The 20,253-nt window shown below is 42.7% G+C and overlaps 1 protein-coding gene across 2 annotated transcripts in view; it reads right to left on the bottom strand.

The window, feature by feature from the left end:
* Positions 1-247: 247 nt before the first annotated feature.
* Slc31a1 (solute carrier family 31 member 1) overlaps positions 248-20,253 on the bottom strand; it is a 33,978-nt gene continuing 13,972 nt past the window's right edge. For both annotated transcript variants that reach the window (XM_015998180.3, XM_042271234.2), the window contains exons 2-5: positions 6,216-6,402; positions 5,746-5,818; positions 4,034-4,202; positions 248-3,442 (exon numbers count right to left, since the gene is read on the bottom strand). In XM_015998180.3, the coding sequence (XP_015853666.1) occupies positions 3,241-3,442; positions 4,034-4,202; positions 5,746-5,818; positions 6,216-6,347 (576 nt within the window). In that variant the 5' untranslated portion in view covers positions 6,348-6,402 and the 3' untranslated portion in view covers positions 248-3,240. The remainder of the gene's footprint in view (positions 3,443-4,033; positions 4,203-5,745; positions 5,819-6,215; positions 6,403-20,253) is intronic.

The raw sequence follows: 20,253 nt of genomic DNA, 5'->3' as shown, positions 1-20,253 counted from the left end.
GAACTCGCTCTGTAGACCAGGCTGGCCTCGAACTCACAAGAGATCCGCCTGCCTCTGCCTCCCGAGTGTGGATTAAAGGTGTGTGTTACCATTGCGCTAGCCCAGCTTTTTAAGTACAGTGAGAGGACAGCAACAAGGCCACGTTATCTAAGAGACAGACATTGTAGAATTCATGGTAATGGCCAATCCCCAAAGACTGCAAAGCGACCAGCTTCCTTAGAGACTACTCTGTGTAGACAGACATGCATAGAATCACAAAATCAAGACATTTATTTTGTTCTCTTGCACACAACACTTACAACGTTCCCATTACAGCAGTCCTGCTCTCTGGGAGCTTACAGTCTCTGAAACAGTCAACACGAACGGAGACCCAGTGATTAAGGCATTACATCAAATGCAGACTTGTCATTTAGATGAATTTTCTGAAGTGGCTGGAAAGGGCAGGCTCAAGATTAAATGATATGACGTACACCCCGCCTCACTCTCCTGAGTCTAGTAAGGAACCCAAGCCCACAGTCTGAAAGGGAATTTGGGACAACCCTACCATAATAGTAAAGAAACTTGGATGGATGCTGAGGAGCTTCCCTATGTGGGAAATGGGGTGTTGAGTGTTCTTGCATCTTGGACTGGAGTTAGTACCTAGGATCTGTAACTCTGGGGGTAGGTAATCCTTTACTCAGCTTTATAGAAACTAATGGGGCAACTGCTTCTTGAAGCAAACTTAAGGCCTGTACCCAGTTATAAATACCAAGTTCTAATCAGTAAGATAATTATAATAAGCACAGCATTGCAATGCCTACTGCATCAGGAAGCTGAGAGACTTTAAAAAACTAAGCTGCCTGGGATAAGACAGGATGGGAAAAGTAAGCAGGGCTAAAGAAATTTAGACCTAGTCTTCCCACAGAAGAAAGGAGACGTTTAGATGAACACAAGAGCTGGGCATTAATGTTCAAGAGCATGGATGTTAGCTTACCTCTGTCCCGTACTAACCACACCCTCCAGAACCTAGTCAGGGATCTCAAGTGCAGGTTTTGCAGTAGACTGCTTCTAACCCGAAGAACCACGTCAAAGTGAGGTTTCTCTTGGTTTCCGATTCATAGCACCTTGTCCTAACTGGCCTTGGTTCTTCCCACCTCACTGGTAAGGTCTTGTTTCTGATAGTGTATGCTTTATTTTTAGGGTGTTGGTTAAACAAGGCCTGCATATGCTAGCTAAGTGATCCCTATCTGAGCTGCATCTCAGCCCCGGAAGGTGTTTTATGGCAGCTCATCTGGAGATTTTTAGAAAGCACCAGGGTCCCCACTGAATGTGGGTTCTGTATTCCCCTGGGTTGTTCATTCCTTGGCTTCTGAGATAACAACAGGGCACATCTGTCTGCACCATAATGTCGGGCTCCGTCAGTACCTGGCATTCACTGTGCAATGCTAAAAACCAGCACAACAGGATTGAATGAAGAGAAAAGCAAAGCTCTAAAGTGAATTTCTTAGATTTTTTTAGCCTCTATCCAGTAGGCTTATAACCCTCTCTTGGGTCAAAGCCACCAAAGAGCACATTCCTTGTTCTCCGAGGTTTAATTGGCACCCATAGAGAGGAAGTATAAACTTCAGAATCACAACACTGGCCAACAAGACAGCAGGTTTGTTTCTTCTGTTCCGAGGCACAACGGATCTAGCACCAAAGGAGGAGGGATGAACAGACGAGCACAGGAAGAAGAATCACTTTAAAGAGGTAGTTTGGGAACAAGCCTGTATGGAGACTAGTGATTGACAGCACATCCAAGGGGATTCTTCAGTGAGAAAAGGGGTTTTGGCCACTCTGAGCTACGTGAACCCCCATAAATGATAAAGGCGGTCAAGCAGAGGATGGGGACCTACATAATGCTCACTGAGAAAAATCTGGCTACTAGACCATGCCCCACGTCTCTCCAAACAGAAAGTCGGGTTTTTGCCCTTCTGGCCTTGGACTGGCTGACCTGCACTACAGGACAAAGGTCTCCTGGCCTTCAAACTACTTCCAAGGAACCCCAGATCTTTAAGTCAGGACTAGAGACTATATATGCTGCTAAGTGTACTTTGGCTATACACAAGTGTGTGTATATACATAAAGCCTACTTGGAGCTAAATAAGTTTGTGGAATGAATAAGTATTGACCAGCAGCATTTAGATATGACATGTGCCCAAGACATACCACCTACCAACCAGCAATTCTGATTCTTATGCCTGATGCCAGGGAGCCCCACCCTCTGTCCCTTCCAGGTGCAACTCTGCTATTTTAATGCTGATTCTTAGGGTAATCCTCTTGATGTCAGCAGAAATGTCACCTAGGAACTTAGAAATGCCAAATTGGTGGCTCTAGGGTTGATGTCCACCAAGTAGTGTCTTAACAAGCCCTCTGGGTGATTCTGAAACATTCTAAAGTTTGAAAATCACTGGTTTCAAGGAACATACAAAAAAACAATAATAGGAAAAACAATACAAACTCTTGCTTTGTTCAGCTGGGACAAACCAAAGTACTGAGTCAAAGTAAAATGGCAATGGTTTATTTAAAAATCTCTATTTCTGCTATCTCAAATTGATTGTCCTGTTTTGCTTTGATTGGTAAGTTCACTTCTAATCCAAGTGTTAATGGGAACAAATGTTGGTGAGTGAGGAAGAATACATACTCCACAAACCGTAGGCCGTATTTAGTCCCTAACCACGTTCTACACACTACTAGTATTTTGGCGTAACACATCACACCTAGAGAAAGGCACAATGTGTTTCCTGCTCACTAAGACTGGAGCTTATTTTCTAGTGTGAAATTTAAGTTCCGGGTTGGGTGAGATGTCCCTAATTACTATCAATTCTTTTTGAAGTTAAAATCCCTTTCTGTTACTGACCCAGAACCCCACCCACCCAACACACATATTATCTGTTTAAAACGAAAATGCACCCCCTCCCCCCAAAAAAAACCCAGAAAAATAAAAAGAAGCAGATAATCAAGTCATTAACTAGGAAGCTACCTGGATTAGACAAGACTCAGGATTATGAGAGAGAAGACATCTCACAGATGGCTTCTCAAGACAAAGTCAATTTCATCTTATTAGAAAAACCACTACTCAGAGACTGTAACTAAGCCTCTATTCAGTGTGTGTGCATAAAGAGACAGGAGAAAGAAGGGATGATTGGAGAGGGAATCACATCTTCCGGTCCCGAGATGCTTCCTACATACAATTGATAAGGCCACATGTGGAGTCTGATGTTAATGGCAGTGCTCTGTGATGTCCACTACCACTGCCTTCTTCCAGCTGAAGAGAAAGTATCCCGTCCCAGCCCCCGCTGCTACTGCGATGCAGAGGTACCCATTGTAGGTCATGAAGATGAGCATGAGGAAGTAGCTGATGACTACCTGGATAATGTGCAGCACTGTCTGCAGGAGGTGGGGGAAGCTGAGCATCTGCTGCCTGGGGAGTAAACAGACAGGAAAGTCAGACTTGGGAGGCTGCAGTGCAGGAGAAAAGCTGTGGCTGTTAGCACAGCTTCAACTGGACTGCATCACAGCTATCCCGGACACTGTGTGGGGGTGGGGTTGGGGGTGCGTGGGTATTTGGTGAGATAGAACTTTCGATTTTCATTGAGCCAGTCTCAAACTCACTACGTATCTAAGGACGGCCTTGAACTCGGATTCTCCAGCCTTCACCAAGTGCTGGGATTACAGGCATACATCATGCTTGACTAGATTTAACTTTTGACAGAAAGGAATCAGGTGCATTCTGCCATTCTTTTATATCTTGACTCTACATTCTTAAAATGCTCATTACTATTTAGAAAATATTTAAAAAATTGGATTCCCTTCAACTTCTTTCAAAGTGGCCAACACTTGCAACTTAGAACAACATGTATGTGCCTTTGCAGACTGCAAGTCCCGTAACCCACAGCTGCGAACTTCTAAAGTTACATGGAATCACTAACTCAGGGAGAAAAAAACACTTGCTTTGTTACATTCTTAAGACAGCTCTCTAGACCTTTCCTTTGGATCTGTTCCGTCTTCTTACCCAACAGTTTTGTGCGTCTCCATCAGGATGGTTCCATTTGGTCCGGGGACAGGCATGGAGTTGTAGCGAATGCTGACCTGAGACTTGCGCAGCAGACCTTCTCTGGCTATCTTGAGTCCTTCATAAAACATCGCTAGTAAGAACACGGCTACGAAAGCTCCAGCCATCTCTAAGAAAGGGAGCAAGGAAGGAAGGAGGTAACGGCACCGTCAAAATCATTGGCCAGCATGCTGCTGGGCACAGTGGCGCCCTCCTGTGGTCCCAGTGCTCGGGAGGCTCAGGCAGAGGATTCTGAGTGCAGTCAGCCTGAGCTACATGGCAAGGAACTATCTCAAAACAGAACAGAAAAAGTGTCATCTCAGTTTATGAATAATTGGATGGTTGCCTCTTTACCCACTCAGGAGAGCTGAGATGTTATCAAAAAAACCACTGCCTCTGCTCAAGAACATATTTACTTTCTGATTATCCAAACACATGATATAGAATATGGAAAAAGGGAATAGCCAACTGTTGTTTTGTTGTTTAACAGGGTTTTGTTGTGTAGCCCAGGTTGATCTTGACCTTCTGGAAAGTCTCCTGCCTCAGCCCCTTGAGCACTGGGATTACAGGTATGCACCACCACATCCAGCTAAAACAACCTGTTTTTAAAAGTGCTGCTTATGTATTTTGAATAAGCATTTTAAGAGATAATGTATATATAAAATGAAGAATTGGTAAGATGAATGTATTTATGTGACTAATTTAAATTTAACATACTACTTGAACTAAATGCTTCCCCCTCCTTCTCCAAAATCAAATTGGTTTATTTCAGAAATAACCTTGGTAGCTAAAGCAGTTTAAGTGACCAGTAAACTCACTGAATTGCATTTAAATGTAAAGCACCAATATATACATGATAGATAGCAAAGACAGGTGACAGCCACCTTAAAACTAAGAGTGACTCTATGATATGCCAAGTGTCAGGACATGGACACCATAGTTTGATGTAGCAGAGAAAAGTGCTGGTTTAGAGAGTTCTAGGAAGTATGATACTTGTTTTAGCTCTGTCGTAATAAACTGTGTGTTTCAGGGCAAGGCATTTCATTATGTGTATATATATATATATATATATATACATATACATATACATATACATATATATTCACTATATATATAATATATATATTCACTATATATATATATCTGTAAACAGGCAGTTATGAGATCAATACTTTTTTTTTTCCAGGCAGTATCTATGTAGTCTGGCTATCCTTGAACTCTCTATGTAGACTAGGCTGGCCTTGAACTCACAAAGATCCTCCTGCCTCTGCCTCTCAAGTGCTGAGATTAAAGGTATTCACTGCCACACCTGCCAGGATCAACAGTTCTTAACCAAGGGTTACACTGTGGTATTTGAATATGCTTGTCATCTTAAACCTAGGACCAATTACAACTTAGCAAGCAAGAAAAGGATTACAAAAGATCGTTATCTGAAATTTAAATTATTTTTCAGTGCTCCAAAACATACACATTACCTAAAGGAAGCTCACTGGAGGATCCAAAAAAAAATATCATGTAGTCCATCTTCTGATTAGGAAATAGGAATCGTGATGGTTATGTAGCACAACCATCCGGATCCGGTAATAGGACAGAAAGAGGTGCTGGACTTCCAAATCTATGTCACCATCTCTCATGTGATTGTCATCTCCAAAGATTACCTGATGGTTACTCACCTCCAGGTGTGTTGATTACCAAACCGGAAAACAATAGTTCCACATTATTAAAGCCAAAGTAGAAGGTCATAGGCTGCCAGAAAACAGAAACAAGCCAGTTAGAGAAGCCTGAAGAGCTAGTGGGCATCTCAGCAGAGGCTCACAGTAACACACGCAGACAAGAAGAAATACCTGAAGCAGTGGGAGGCTTTACTACCATGAGCACTAAGAGTCTCCCCCCCTCCATCTCATGTCCTTCTCTCTTTTCTACACAAAACACAAACACCAGGACTTAATTCAGGAAGGGATGGATTTCAAAAGAGAGGCTTAAAGAAAGAAGTCTAGAAAGTCTGGTTCTGGTGTCACTGTGTATGCTGTCGTCTGACTTGCCTGGGGCGGGGTCTGCTTTGGTTCTCTCTTTGGTGACCTCCCGGTGCTAAAATTCCATGTTCCTATTATCCAAGTGTGGGGGCAGGTCCTGTGACACTTACCATCATCATCATCATGCCGTCTCCTCCACCATGGGAGTGGGAGGTGGTGGGGTGATGGTGAGGTGGCATGGTACTGTTGTTGTCCATGTGGTTCATCTCCATATGGTTCATCCCCATATGGTTCATCCCCATATGGTCGGAAGGATCCAGTTTTCCAGACAAAGAAGAGAGTCAGCAGAAAAAAATCCTTCAAGAAGAACAACTATGTATTATTAAGGACATAAAATATTTTCTTGATCAATACTTTGTCCACACAGAACTTTGCCCAGTGAACAAATGCTCTCCTAGATACGGAGGTAACTTGCACTACTAGTAAGGATCACCTTCGAGACAGACGAAGGACAAAGGGCTGTACTGGAGACTCGAGACACCCACTCCTTATTCTGCACAACTACTCCTCTAAGACACAGGCTTAACAACGTGTGTTCAGTTTAAATATGAGGTAGAGGAAAGCAGCCTCTTCAGATTGCAGGAAATAGAGAATCTGAAATAACGTATAAATGGAAGCCATTAACAAAATGCGATGACTCCAAGGCTCTCTAATCATAAACACCAGTAGATAAAAAGCCAGGACCAGATAATTCTCCTAATTGGGATGGCCTGTGTTTAACCAGGAGAGTCAGATTCCACTTAGAGGACAATCAGCTTTGAGTTCATTTAAATCTCAAGAAAGGTCTGCTGCTGCCTCAGGCAAGGAGTGTGCCCAGCTTTCAGACACAATTTCAGCCACCAGGACATTAGCATTAAGAACATGAAAAATAAGGTATAAATTGGATGGTCTATATTAAATTAAGTCTAGACACTGCATCTTCAGCTTGTACCTTTGCACCATGTTAATACTTTACTGCAGAAGTCAACATGAGTCAGGGTTCAGTGACTCCCACAGCTGCTGTGTGGGCAGGGGACTATACTGTGCAGAGGTAGCCCTGGCTGTCCTGGAACTCACTATGTAGACCAGGCTGGCCCTGAACTCAGAGATCCATCTGCCTCTGCCTCCTGAGTGCTGGGATTAAAGACATGTACCACCACTGACTGGAAAAAAACTGTCTTTTCTCTAAGTTGTGTTTATTTTTATTTGTATGAATGTTTTGCCAGCATGTATGAATGTGTATCACTTGTGTGCAGTGCCTGAGGAGGCCAGACGAGGGTGTTGGATCCCCTGGAACTGGAGTTACAGATGAGTGTGAGCCACCATGTGGTTGCTGGGAATGGAGCCTGGGACTTATTCCAGAACGGCAAGTTTGCTTAACCTCTGAGCCACCCATCTAGCTCCTGAAATCTCTGTGTCCCTCAACTCCAGTGTGTAGAAGAAATTCAAAATAGGATCAGGGCATGGTGGTGCACACTGTAATCCCAGCACTCAGGGTGTTGAAGGAGAAATATTCAGACTCTGAGTCAAGCCTGGGCTACATAGTGAGCGCCTGTCTCAAAAAAGGAAAAAGAAATCCCAATTAGGTATCTGCGGACTTGAGTCTGAGTACGCTTCTGACCACTCAAGCTCCTATCATGGACCAGACTGGGAGCTAAGTACTAGTAGTTCAACAGCAAATAAAGGGAAGTACTTGGTAAAGAGAGAGGTCGTGAAGTAAGCAGAATAATTTCATGACGTAATCAGTGCTATGGGGGAACTAAACAGGGCAGCGTGACATCGCTCAGATGTGGAGAAGAGATGCAGCTCAACTAGGAAATTTACAGCCAGGAAGCTACATGTCTGACTCAAGAACAGCCGGCTTACATAGTTCTATCACACAGACATGATCCAAGTTCCACTTTCCACTTGAGTAACTGTCATTCTAGACTCGGCAGTATCATCACAGAGCTGACAGTCTATCTAGTCCTCTCAACACCATTGTTACGGTATTAAAATGTTGATCAGTGGTTTTACTCATGGAAATTTTATAATAAATACCAAATAACAGAATATATAAAATAGAGCCGGGCGGCAGTGGTGCACATGCCTTTAATCCCAGCACTCGGGAGGCAGAGCCAGGTCGGATCTCAGGGAGTTCGAGGCCAGCCTGGTCTACAGCGTGAGATCCAGGACAGGAACCAAAACTACACAGAGAAACCCTGTCTCGAAAAACCAAAACTAGAAAAAAAAAAAAAAAGAATATATAAAATAGTGAGCCCACAAGTGTCAATGATGAGACCATTGTCGAGCAGTTATCAGTTTTCCTTTAAAAAAAGGCAATTATGACAGAATGGTAGGAATATTGGTTATAACTCATGATTCTAAACCAAACGAATAAAAGGAGCCAGATGACTAATAAAGACACCAAACAGAAGTTATAAATTTCATTTTCTTCCAGGGCAAGGCTGGAAAATGATAACATTAGAAAAGCATAAAAGATAATTTCACTCCATATCATCGACAGGAATCCAGGTCATGGAGAGGCAGTGAACATTTTATTGGGTGCCTTTATTTCTAAGAGGCAGAGGGAGATAAAGAAATGAACCAGACACAATCTTTCCTTAGAGACTCAGTCGAAGGGGAAGTTGAGCAGTCACACTCTATGACATGTACTCTTTAAAAAGCAGGAACACGGCACCACAAACTGCTTGAGCCCCCACACCCTTAACTTCTCTGACCGCTGATAACACTGTTTTCAGTAACAATATTTGAAGACCGGGCAGTTAAGTCTGTGTAATGGTAAATATTATCAAAAAGCCTTCAGGCAGATCAGTGACCCAGGTTCAAGGCTCAAGGAAAGCTCCAAACCATGCACCTGCTCTGCAGTGTCGTGTGTGTAGGATGCATTCCACATTCAGACGCACCAGGGAAGAGAGCAGGAAGAGAATCAGCTTGTTTTTCTTGTAGTGCACAATGGACTTCTGTAATGGGAACCTTCTGCAAGGCTTCCCAGTGGGGTCTGGGCAGGGAGGAGATCATCAAGCAGACACTGTAGCTCAGACTCCAGCCTGCTGCTCCCTGTGTTCACCCAGTGGGGTCTGGACAGGGAGGAAATCATCAAGCGCACAGTGTAGCTCAGACTCCAGCCTGCTGCACCCTGTGTTCACTAAGCTTCTTCGGATTACTCAGGGATACAGAATTTGCTTAGTATGTGTGGGCTCTGGTTTTGACCTTAACAGCAAAGGTGTGAGATTAGGAAAATCCCACAGGACTATGTCAAATCAAATTTATAAATATATATATTACTATATTGTGCATCAGGAAGAACTTAGAAGTTATTTATGAAAACAAAACATATAAGGGCTGGAGTTAATTGCTAGGTTGCAGAGTTCTTGCCTAGCACTACTGAGGCCCTAGGATAAATCACCAGCATGGCAAAAAAAAAAAAAAAGGTTTTATTTTTCAAAAAATTTGTATCTTATTTACTTTTACTGTATGAGTGTTTTGCCCTGCATGTATATATGTTCACCACATGTGTGCCTGGTCCCTGTGGAGGTCAGAAGAGGACATCAGATCCCCTAGGACAGGCCATATAGGTGGCCGTGAGCCACTGTGTGGGTCCTGGGAATTGAACTTGGGTCTTCTGCAAGAGCAACCAGGGTTCTTAACCACTGAGCCATCTCTCCAGTTCCCTGAAACTTTAAATCATAGTAAGTACATGCCAGTCTATATGTTTTTTGTATCAACTTAGCTTTTCAGTGATGTGTCTGGATATGCCATGTGTCTGCATAACCGATTGTATATATAAAAAAAGATTCAAAAATCAAACACAACCCATTCTCTCTAGAACATAGGCAGCAAAATGGTATTTGTTGGTTTTCTTTTGATAGCTTTAAGTTGATCCAAGCTCAATTTATTGAGAACAGAAATGGATACTGAAGGAAGAAAGGGTAAGTCAGAACCCAGGCACACACGGCTGTTGGCCTTAGTTCACAGTCTGAGTGGTCTGACCTCAGAGTAATCTGGAGCCGGCTGTTTGACTCATTTATGTTTCCCAAACTCCACAGCATCTTGCTCTCTAAGAACTGTTTCCTGTGATTTAGCTCCACCCTTACCACCTCTTTCTAAGAACTGGATTCAAGGTCCACAAAGCAATTCCTGTACATTTTATGGACTCAAGTTCTCCATTATAAAGCAATTAGTTGAACCCGAGGATGAGTAAGAGATGGAATTTAAAATCTCTGAGATAAAGCATTGATTCAATGGGTGACTGTTTGGACACAGCGGGCATATGGTAATTCCATGCTAAGACTCAACTTTCTCTTTGCTCCTTATCCTCTATCATTTCATCAGGTTCACACATTATTTAAAAAGAAGAAATAACAAAACATGGATAGAACAGAAAAACAAAACAAAAAAATCCTTGATTCTTAACTGATAAAATCTACTTGCAATACTGTTGTTTAAGGGCTTCTTATAAGACAGCAGAGAGAACAGAAATACTGTGCTTTTTTTATATTGTTGCCATTCAGATTAAGCCAGTTTTCTTCAATAGAATTCAAGTGGGACCCATATTAGAAAAACACCTTTGTATTAGAAAAGATAGTCAAGCAATTTAGACCCGGTCGGTGGTGGCGCACGCCTTTAATCCCAGCACTCGGAGACAGAGCCAGGTGGATCTCTGTGAGTTCAAGGCCAGCCTGGCCTACAGAGTGAGATCCAGGAGAGGCACCAAAACTACACAGAGAAACCCTGTCTTGGAAAAAACAAAACAAAACAAAACAAAACAAAACAAACAAACAACCCCCCCCCCCAAAAAAAAAAAAATTTAAAAAAAGGCAGTGAAGCAACTTGACAGCAGGATGTGGAAGTTCCTAAGCTGCTAGTATGGCCAACTTGGATTGTTAAGAAAATACAAAACAGTCTAAGAGCTGACTTCAAAACAAAACAAAACATGGAGCAGATTTTAAGGAACGTAGTCCGTATAACCGCAAAGAAGGCTTTTTCTACTCAGCTTCTCAGGAGTACCTTACTTTAGAGGTACTTGAACTTGGTCCTGTCGCCCTCTCTACCTGTAGAGTCTATACTGAACACTGGATAGCTCTGTCGTTCGTTCTGTGTCCTCTTTTCCTGCATCTGAGCATAGGTGTTTGTTGTGGAATATTTGGCTGCTGGGACGACAGAGAAAGACCTGATACAAGTGTTTATACAAATAGCTTTCTTTCTATTACAATTCAGTCAGTCTACCCTAAGAACTATCAGAAAAGGGCAGTTTCCCCTAACTTCTCTAACAAAGACTTACCTAAAAGATTAACTTGAGGCAGGTCACGGCACAGACCTGTAATCCCAGCACTTGGGAGGCAGCTCACAAGTTTCAGGCCAGCCTGAGCTACATAAGGAAATCCAGTCTTACAAAGCCAAACCAAGCCAAGTAAAACAAAATGCTTAAAATGCCAAACTGCAAACCCTAGGATATCTAGCAAAATAAAAATGAATTTGTGGGCAAAAGCTAGACTGCAACAAGAAAGCTAAATCCTGATGGCTTTCGGGGCCTCAGCACTCACTGTACTTCTAATAGGTGAGCGCCACATTCCTTCTTTGTCCTGGCATTACGTAACGGTGGAGGAGAAACACTCCCTGGGACTAGCAGTGGACCCACAAAAGGCTATAAGGAAGTGGTTATGCTTGGCATGAAGGCCCCCTTCCCAGCCCAGGCAGATGGAATCTAGAGTCTTGGACAGTTCTGGAGACTGCCTAGGCCTTTGCCGACTTTCATGTTAAGGAGGATAAAGAAAGCTTTTATTCTTAAAGTGATTAGGTTTCTGTTTCCTTTTAGACTGGTACAAACATAAGACAGACACTCAGCTTTCCTGCTTTTGGCAAAAAAGATATGAGAAACTCAAGGTCAAACACATTAACCACAATAAATAGGGATTCATGTTCCTGGACTCTGTCCACATGGTCAAGTAACCAGTTTAGCTGTGCTAATACTACCTTCTGATGACCTGTACAGGGCTAATATAGATCCCGAGATTGGCCTGACTTTGTTTCAAGTGGCTTTCAAAACTTCCTTGTATGAAGGATCAATCTACTCTTCCATAGTTCACCTTTGAGACAGACTATAGGAGAACTTTCCAATGGCTAAACTTTAAACTCTCTTGATGGCTTTATGAAAATCAACCCCCCCCCTCTCTCACACACACACACACACACACACACACACACACACACACACACACACACACACACACACCTTCTCTCTTAGCTTTTCATATTTTAAAGCCCTCCAGTGAGCTGGTTCTGGTGGCTCATGCCTTTAATCCTGGTATTTGGGAGGCAGAGGCAGATCTTTGTAAATTGGAGGCTAGCATGGTCTACATAGTGAATTTCATGCTAGCCAGAGCTATACAGTGAGACCTGTTGCAAAACAAAAAAAAGAAAAATCCAGGTGAAACAATGTTTCAGTTTCACTCTAACTTTTTGCTGGTTGATAATAAAAAAAGCACTAAGGGATCTTCTATAAATCCTCATCTGCTTCTCTCCACAGCACTGGTGGGCTGAGAAAGACGCCAGGATGGGTTAAGGGTTAATGCAGCGATTCTTTGCAGATTTTAAATGATCACTATGTTATTTTCTCCTTCTTCACCATATATCACAGGAAGCATTACTTCAGGTCATCTGTGGCATCCCTGAAAGCACTTTTCATGGAAGGAAACTGGGCTTATTATTCATTGTTCACATTCAGGCAACAGTAGAATTCATGTGGCTGCCTTAGTCATACATTAGACTCCCAGGGCGCATCAAAAGTAACTACCCACCAGACACATAAAGGGGAAAACTACTTCAAACAATTAAACTTAAGAGCTTTCCTTCATAAGAGTGGCCAATAATCTAGGCAAACAAGAAATGCTGCATGGATTGACACGTTTTTAAAATCATAAAACAGCAGCTATCAATTAGTGGCTCTTCTACCTGGAGGCTCTTGGCTAGGAATATCTATTCAGCAAGGACAGTAATTTGACTGCCCTTGTCTCCAAATCTAATTCTGTCTGTGGAGAGCAAACCTGTGATCTGATTCTAATCAGAAAGAGACAAAAAAATACCCTGTTTCGGCTGTTAGCTGAAGGTCACCTTCTGGTGTCATAAATTTCATCAGCCCACATCACCCACCCCACTGTATGAAGCCGTTTGGACTGAAGAAGCCAGATAGGAAACCTGTTAGGGCAAGACAGATGCTGGGGGACTGCCTGCCTGAGGAATTACAGAGCCACCGAGGGCCATCCTTTTTAGAGAAATCATGCTAATGTCAAACAATGCTTAAAATGCTGCTGACCAGTCCCTACGTCACTCACGTCTTCTGACAAACATGAATGGACGGTACAACTACCACATAAGCAACAAAACACAGGAGAGGGAAAAACCAAACCCAAACTAGTTTAAACATGAGACTTGGTAATTAGTTTACTCGGAAAATTGTTTTGTACTTTAGAGCCTCACTTTCCCTAACTGTAAAAACAAGACAGTGTATTATTAGTGGGGCCCTACCAAAGCCAAAGCCTCATTCTACCTTCCCACGTGCACCCAGTAGAACAGAATGCCTCTAACACCCTTACTCCTGGACTGTAAGTTGAGGGAGCATCCTGCCTTCTTTACCTTTGGATTGCCTACATTTTAACACCCTGAATACAGTAATAAATTATAATAAAAACCTTCATAAGTAAATTGCTTTTTTGAGACAGTCTCACCACACAACTCTGGCTGGCCTTGAACTCAGAGATCAACCTGTGTCTGCCTCCCATGTTCTGAGATTAAAGGCACGCCACACTCGATTTCCTTAATATTTAGGAGTATACTAAGACAATCTTAATTTCCTCTTTACTACCTTAATGAATCTGACATGTTATATAGTATCTGATAGGCTTCAAAACTATTCAATAGCTTTATCTTAAGAAGTAGCAAACTGTAGTTGATGTAGAAGTAACATAGGCAAGTTTGTTAGCCTTACTTCAGACCTAAGTAAAATCTAGGAAAGGGACCTTGCAGGTAGGACTATTCATTATTTATTTTTGTGGTGGTGGGACTGAACCCAGGGCTCTACACCTTGGCAAGCAACACATAAGCGTACAATAGAGGAAATGAGAGAACTGTCAGATTAGATCAGCTTACAAGTACATTTACTCAGTACATTTACTAAATAAATAATTGCATAGAACCTGAACAAATGTTAAAAAAAAAATCCTTCCTGGAGGCTGGAGAGAAAGCTCAGAGGTTAAGAGCACTGACTACTCTTCCAGAGGACCCAGGTTCAATTCCCAGCACCCACATGGCAGCTCACACCTGTCTATAACTCCAAGATCTGACACCCTCACACAGACATACATACAGACAAAACACCAATGTACATAAAAAAATCTTCCTGAAAATCCAACATAGTATCTTTTCAAGATGGAGGAACCAAGGCACAGAGAGCCCTGGTCTGTTCAATGCTAGAAAGTTGAGGCCCCTTTGCTAGGACCCGCATATCTTCACAACTAGCCTAGTGTCTGTAAGTTAGAGATCTTCTGGCTGGCCTCTGGGTTTCACCATCAACAGCTCTGTTCTCACCTTTACATTACTCTTGTGCTCCAGACAATCATTTCTTCAGCATCAAAAGTCACCCTTCCAATCTCTTGGGCAACACATCCTCCCTGGCTTCCAGGGTCTACTTCTAAGATTGCTACACATCTGTGAAACATTGTACCTTCTCCAATAGTCTAACGGGGGTCAGGTGGCAACAAATCCTTAATCTGTTTTCATGACCTTTTCAATCTGTGCTTATTTCCGTCAACATGCTAACAGAATTGCGTGGTGAGAAGGTACAAATGGTTGAGCCTGGTCCCAAGCAGTCAGGACCCCCCACCCCCACAAAAAAAAGAAAAACCTGAATGAACTGGAAAAATCTTAGAAGTCGTATCATGCATGAACTCTTTTGTAGATGCAGGAATTTTTAATAACTTAATAACTGCTCCAACACCTGTGGGGACACGTCAGGAAAGTGTATTGCTCCATTCCAGACACATAAGCAAGCTCTTGCAGCCAGGCAAATGCAGAGGCTCCCCGGGATCTGAATCATGCTGCTTGATGGAGCTGGCGTTGGTCAGAGAACCAGCAGCCCAGGTTAAACTCGTGTCTCCACTCCAGGGCTTTACTGCTTCTCAAGCCCTAATTTGCTTTTTAGGCTGCAATAGGAGGAACTATCTTTTCCTCAACTGGCACTGATTTATTACCTGACTTTTATGTCTGTCTGTCTGTCTCCCCCTCACCCCCTTATCTCAGTCTAATCATCTTCACATGGATGTGTTTCACGAAGACAGTTCTTAGTTTTTCTGAATGAATTTAGCACTTTGAAACTTACTTTTCTTCCTTTTTTTTTAAGAACTATGTCCTCTTGGAACTCTTTTTTCTCCAATCATCTGCATGAGTCCAAATCCTGTCACCTTTCACATTCACTGTGCAGTACGCACACAGCACCCAAACTAAGGAGAGATCAAAGCCTGAACTCTTGTGAGTGTACACTCTGTCGTAGTCAGGGTTTCTAGTGCTGTGAAGCGACAGCATGACCACGGCAGCTCTTGGAAAGCATTTCACTGGGGCTGGCTGACAGTTTCAGAGGTTTAGTCCACTATCGTCATGGTGGAAAACATGGCGGTGTGCAGGCAGACATGGTGCTGGAGAGGAGCTGAGAGATCTCCATCCTGATCCACAGGCAGCAGAAGACTGTGTGCCACACTGGGCATAGCTTGAGCATAAATGACCTCAAAGCCCACCCCCACAGTGACACACTTCCTCCAACAAAGCCACACCTCCTAAGAGCGCCACCCCCTATGGGCCAAGCATTCAAACACTTGAGTCTATGGGGGACCGTACCTATTCAAACCGCCACAGTCTAATTCATTCTGTAGAAAGAACTAGGATGTCATGTCTATGAAGTTTTTCTTATATTTCTAACAAACAAAATCTCTTTTTGGACTTTCTTACTTACGGAAATTTTAACTGACCGTTCTTAACATTAGTTAAGATGGAAAATATCACATATACTCGCTAAGTTCCTTGAAGGCAAGTAACTTTCTAATTCTTACCCTACAGCCTCTGGAAGAACACTCTACAAGCAGTCTTTCAGAAGATATTGGTTGGGCTGGGTATGAAGTTCACTCAGCGGGTTGAGGGCTTGCCAGCATGCATGAAACCCTGGGCTCCCTCTCTAGCACCACAACAGGGCACGGTGGTGCAGGTCTGTATGCCTAGCATTTAGGAAAAGAAACGGAAGGACTGGAAGTTCAAGATCATCTTCAGCGTGAGTTCAAGGCTAACCTATGCTACATGAGATCCTTCCAACCTCCCCAAGCAAAAGTATTTATTCATTCTTATAAATTCATGTAGATTTTAATATCCATCTACATGGAACTAGATAAAAATGAAAAGTCATTGGCTTTTGGGGAGCTCCTATAGGAGAGAAAACCCTCATTAAATATAGAAGCAAATAAAGATGTGTAGGTGTAGACAGTCTGTGATAAGTGGATGAAGGAGTAAACAAGCATGGATGGAAGAACAGGAAGGACAAAATCAGATCGAGGGGGGCAGGTAGGAGAAGAGAGGAGTGCTCTTTAAGGAGGTGCCATCTCAGCACTGTTAACTTACTAGGGCTTGGTAAATGAGCAGGAGAGTGTCCATGGGGGCAAGAGAATCAAGGGCATCCAAGGTCAACAACACATTCAGGGAAGAGGTTAATGAGACTGAAGTGACTAGGCCTTTGTTCAGTGGTTCTCAACCTGTGGGTCACGACCCTGGGAATGGGGTTGAATATCAGATATCTTGCACACATATAAGATATTTACATTACCATTCATAACAGCAAAATTACAGTAATGAAGTAGCAATGGAATAATTTTATGGTTGGGGGTCACCAGAACATGAGGAACTGTATTAAAGGGTCTCAGCATTGAGAAGGTTGAGACCACAGGCTTAGACAGTGCTCACGAACAGAGTTGAAGAATGTCAGTTCAATGACTTATAGTTGATCAGTGAGAAGCCTGTAAGCTGCATCTCATGAGTAACTTGGAATTATTTCTGAGTAGCAAGCAGGGGATGACATAAGTGTAGAATTATATGGTATTCAAATCCTGGCTCTGTTCATTTCTGGCTCCTAGAGATAATTCTTTGAACAGTCCACGATCTTTAGGTTTGCAATAAGTACCACGCACAGAAGTTGTGTTGAATTCAATAGCACTTGTGTAAACCACTCAAATTTGGTACTTACTAGCCAGCTAGCCAACCAGCCAGCCAAACAAACAAATAAAATGTAGGTAGACTAAGCTCCAGGAAGAACACAGCAGAATAAAAACAGAAAGTGCTTAATGGTTTTTCACTGGACCTCGTAACTGTGCTACACCAGGACATTTTCTACAGTGACACAGAACAAACCTCATGCCTCACTTCTACCTCCCCGACCACATCAGTGACTAACAGGTAGTTCATTTTTAATGTCCTGCTTTAAAGACAATGGCCAACATATGAGATTGAGTCCACCAGCTGGATGCTGGTTCCAACACCGTCACACAGAATTATTTTGTGTAAAACACTTCTCAGTCTCAGGATCACTGACATTCTGAGCTGGAAATCCTTCATTACTGTCACATGCTACAGGATGTTTAGCACCATCTCCAGCCTCTCTCACATAGTAACAGCCAGAAAACCATTCCCACTCACAGACTCACACTTGTCTACATAATTCCCAGACACCGTGAGTTCCAGGCCACCCGACCCTTTATGGTAATTACAGTAGGAAATTTTAGGTCTAGCCCTGATTATTTTTCTTATACATTAGGCAATTTAACCTTTCTGGTCATAGTTCCCTGAGTCAAGGGATGGAATAATTTATCTTTAGTGCCTATTTAGTTTAAAAGTTCAGAAATGGACAGCAGTTTCAATAAAGCAAACACACACTTGTCTTCTAAATGTACTCGGAGTAATAGATGATATGCTTTAGACATTCTGACCTTTCAGTGTCTTTAGCATTTACTTATCAAACACACTTAGATCACCTAGCACTCTGCAGTTCACTTTTAAATAATCAGCTCCTCTGAGAGGCATTTTGCTAAAGTGGAGACAGCAAGAGCCTTCGCAGCTTCCAGAGTCAGGCTGCTGACTGGTATACGGCTCTGCCATCACTGGAACTCAGAACAACTTATTAAAACTTGGTGAGAACAATATGCACACATAAAACTGGGATAATAACATCACAACATTATAAAAATCAAATGGAAATATATAGATGAAAGCAACTGCTGCCCTAATCACACACACAGTAAATAATAAATGCTAATTACTTTCTTCCTAACTCAAGGGCTTCTCAAAGTGCAGTCCAAAGACTACTTGGATCAGAATTCCCAGTAACATTGCTGAAAATAAACCCAGGAAGCTAAGGAGACAGAATTATGAGGTCTAGGCCAGGTTGGGCTACATGGTAAGTTCAAGGCCGGCCTGGTCTACCAAGTGAGACTTTGTCTTACAAAAAGAGATGGCTCAATGGTTAAGAGCACTGGCTGCTCTTTCTAGCACCCCAATGGCAGCTCACAGCCACCTATAACTCTAGCCCCAGGGGAATCCCACACCCTCTTTTGGCCTCCATGGGTACAAGGCACCCACATGATACATGGACATTCAAGCAGGCAGAACACCCATACACATGAAATTTTAAAAAAGTGAAAAAAAGAAAAAGAAATGACAGGATACCACAATAACCCCTCCCCAGTCAGTCTATGTTCTGTGGTTCCGAGGTAAGTGTAACACACTGAGATATCTGTGGAAGGGCCAGTGAGCCCTTAGCTGCAAAGGAACCTGCGGCCAAGTGCGTTTACCCTAAGCCAGCCCACTGGCCCCCAATCATTTACTTCCTGCAGTTTTGCATTTCCAGTTTTAAAAACAAGGCAGCCATGGATAGAAAAGAGACATTTTATTTCCCCATAATGTTTCAAAGTTACTACTTCTGCCTACAAAGGATGCTTTTTTCATATAATTGCATATTTTAAAATATATATTCCTATGGTCATTTCACTAGGACTTTGGGAAGGAAAAGATAAAGGTTCAAATTGCCATATTGAAATGGAAATGTGATTGATTATACTAGTGTATATACATATAGAGTACAGTGTTCTTGCCCATCTTGTCTTTTCTAGTTTAGAGTAGGAACAGTTCAGAGGCACAATGCAGCACCCTCTGGTACAGCTGAAATCATAACAAAGGAAACTCTTCATGGCTGGTTTTCTGGAAGGTTTCGAAGCCTCTGACAGATTGTCTAGCTTGGCAGAAAGGTGGCCTGCAGGGCAGGCTTCAATCATCCTGCCACGACTTTCCCTGGGAGCCTGGAAAGCGTCAGTAGGGCTACCTAGGGAAGCCATGTGTTAGTCTCCAATTCTGTCCTCGAACCTCTGGGAGCTGTAGTTCCACAGTGGGCCTGGTTATTGCATGTCCCCCGTCACTGGAGCCATTCCACAGAGAAATGATGAATGAATGCTGAGAGCTTGGCCAACAGCTGAGTTTTATTCTCAAGCCCAAAAAGTCAACACTAATCAAACTGTATCATCTTGGTGGCTGTAAGAGTTCATAGTTGTGAGATGTGATGGCGCACACCTTAATCTCATCGCTTAGGAGGCAGAGGCAGGTGCATCTCTGTGAGTCTGAGGGCAACTTGGTCTATATACTAAGTTCCAGGACAGTCAGAGCTACATAATAGAAAGACCCTATCTCAAAAAAAAAAAAAAAAAAAAGTTATCTATTTACTTTGAGTTTTATGGTTTTATAAATATAAAGGGAGATTTTTTTGGGACTACAGGATACATGTTTGATATACCCCTGTGCTGTTCCCACTATGTGTGCTACCCTCCACAGCCGCAAAACAATGTTCCCAAACTTCAACTATAGCACCAAGAATGACACTGGAAACCAGGGATGTGTGCATGCATTTACTGCAACACATACACATGCACACATACCTCCTCAAAGGCTGCTAGTCTTTGGTCTTTTCTCTAGAATATGTGGAGGGATGCGGAGTTGAAAAGTGTGTCAGAGTTGTGCAGAGAAGAGGGAAGGCAGGAACTGACAGGGTAGCAGAGGCTGGACTACCTGACTTCCTACTCTCTGCCCCAGGGG

This window comes from Peromyscus maniculatus, chromosome 2 (genome assembly GCF_049852395.1).
Source record: "Peromyscus maniculatus bairdii isolate BWxNUB_F1_BW_parent chromosome 2, HU_Pman_BW_mat_3.1, whole genome shotgun sequence".
Classification (NCBI taxonomy): Eukaryota; Metazoa; Chordata; class Mammalia; order Rodentia; family Cricetidae; genus Peromyscus; species Peromyscus maniculatus.
Note: the sequence above shows the minus strand (reverse complement) of the source record. Positions and strands in the feature narration are given on the sequence as shown.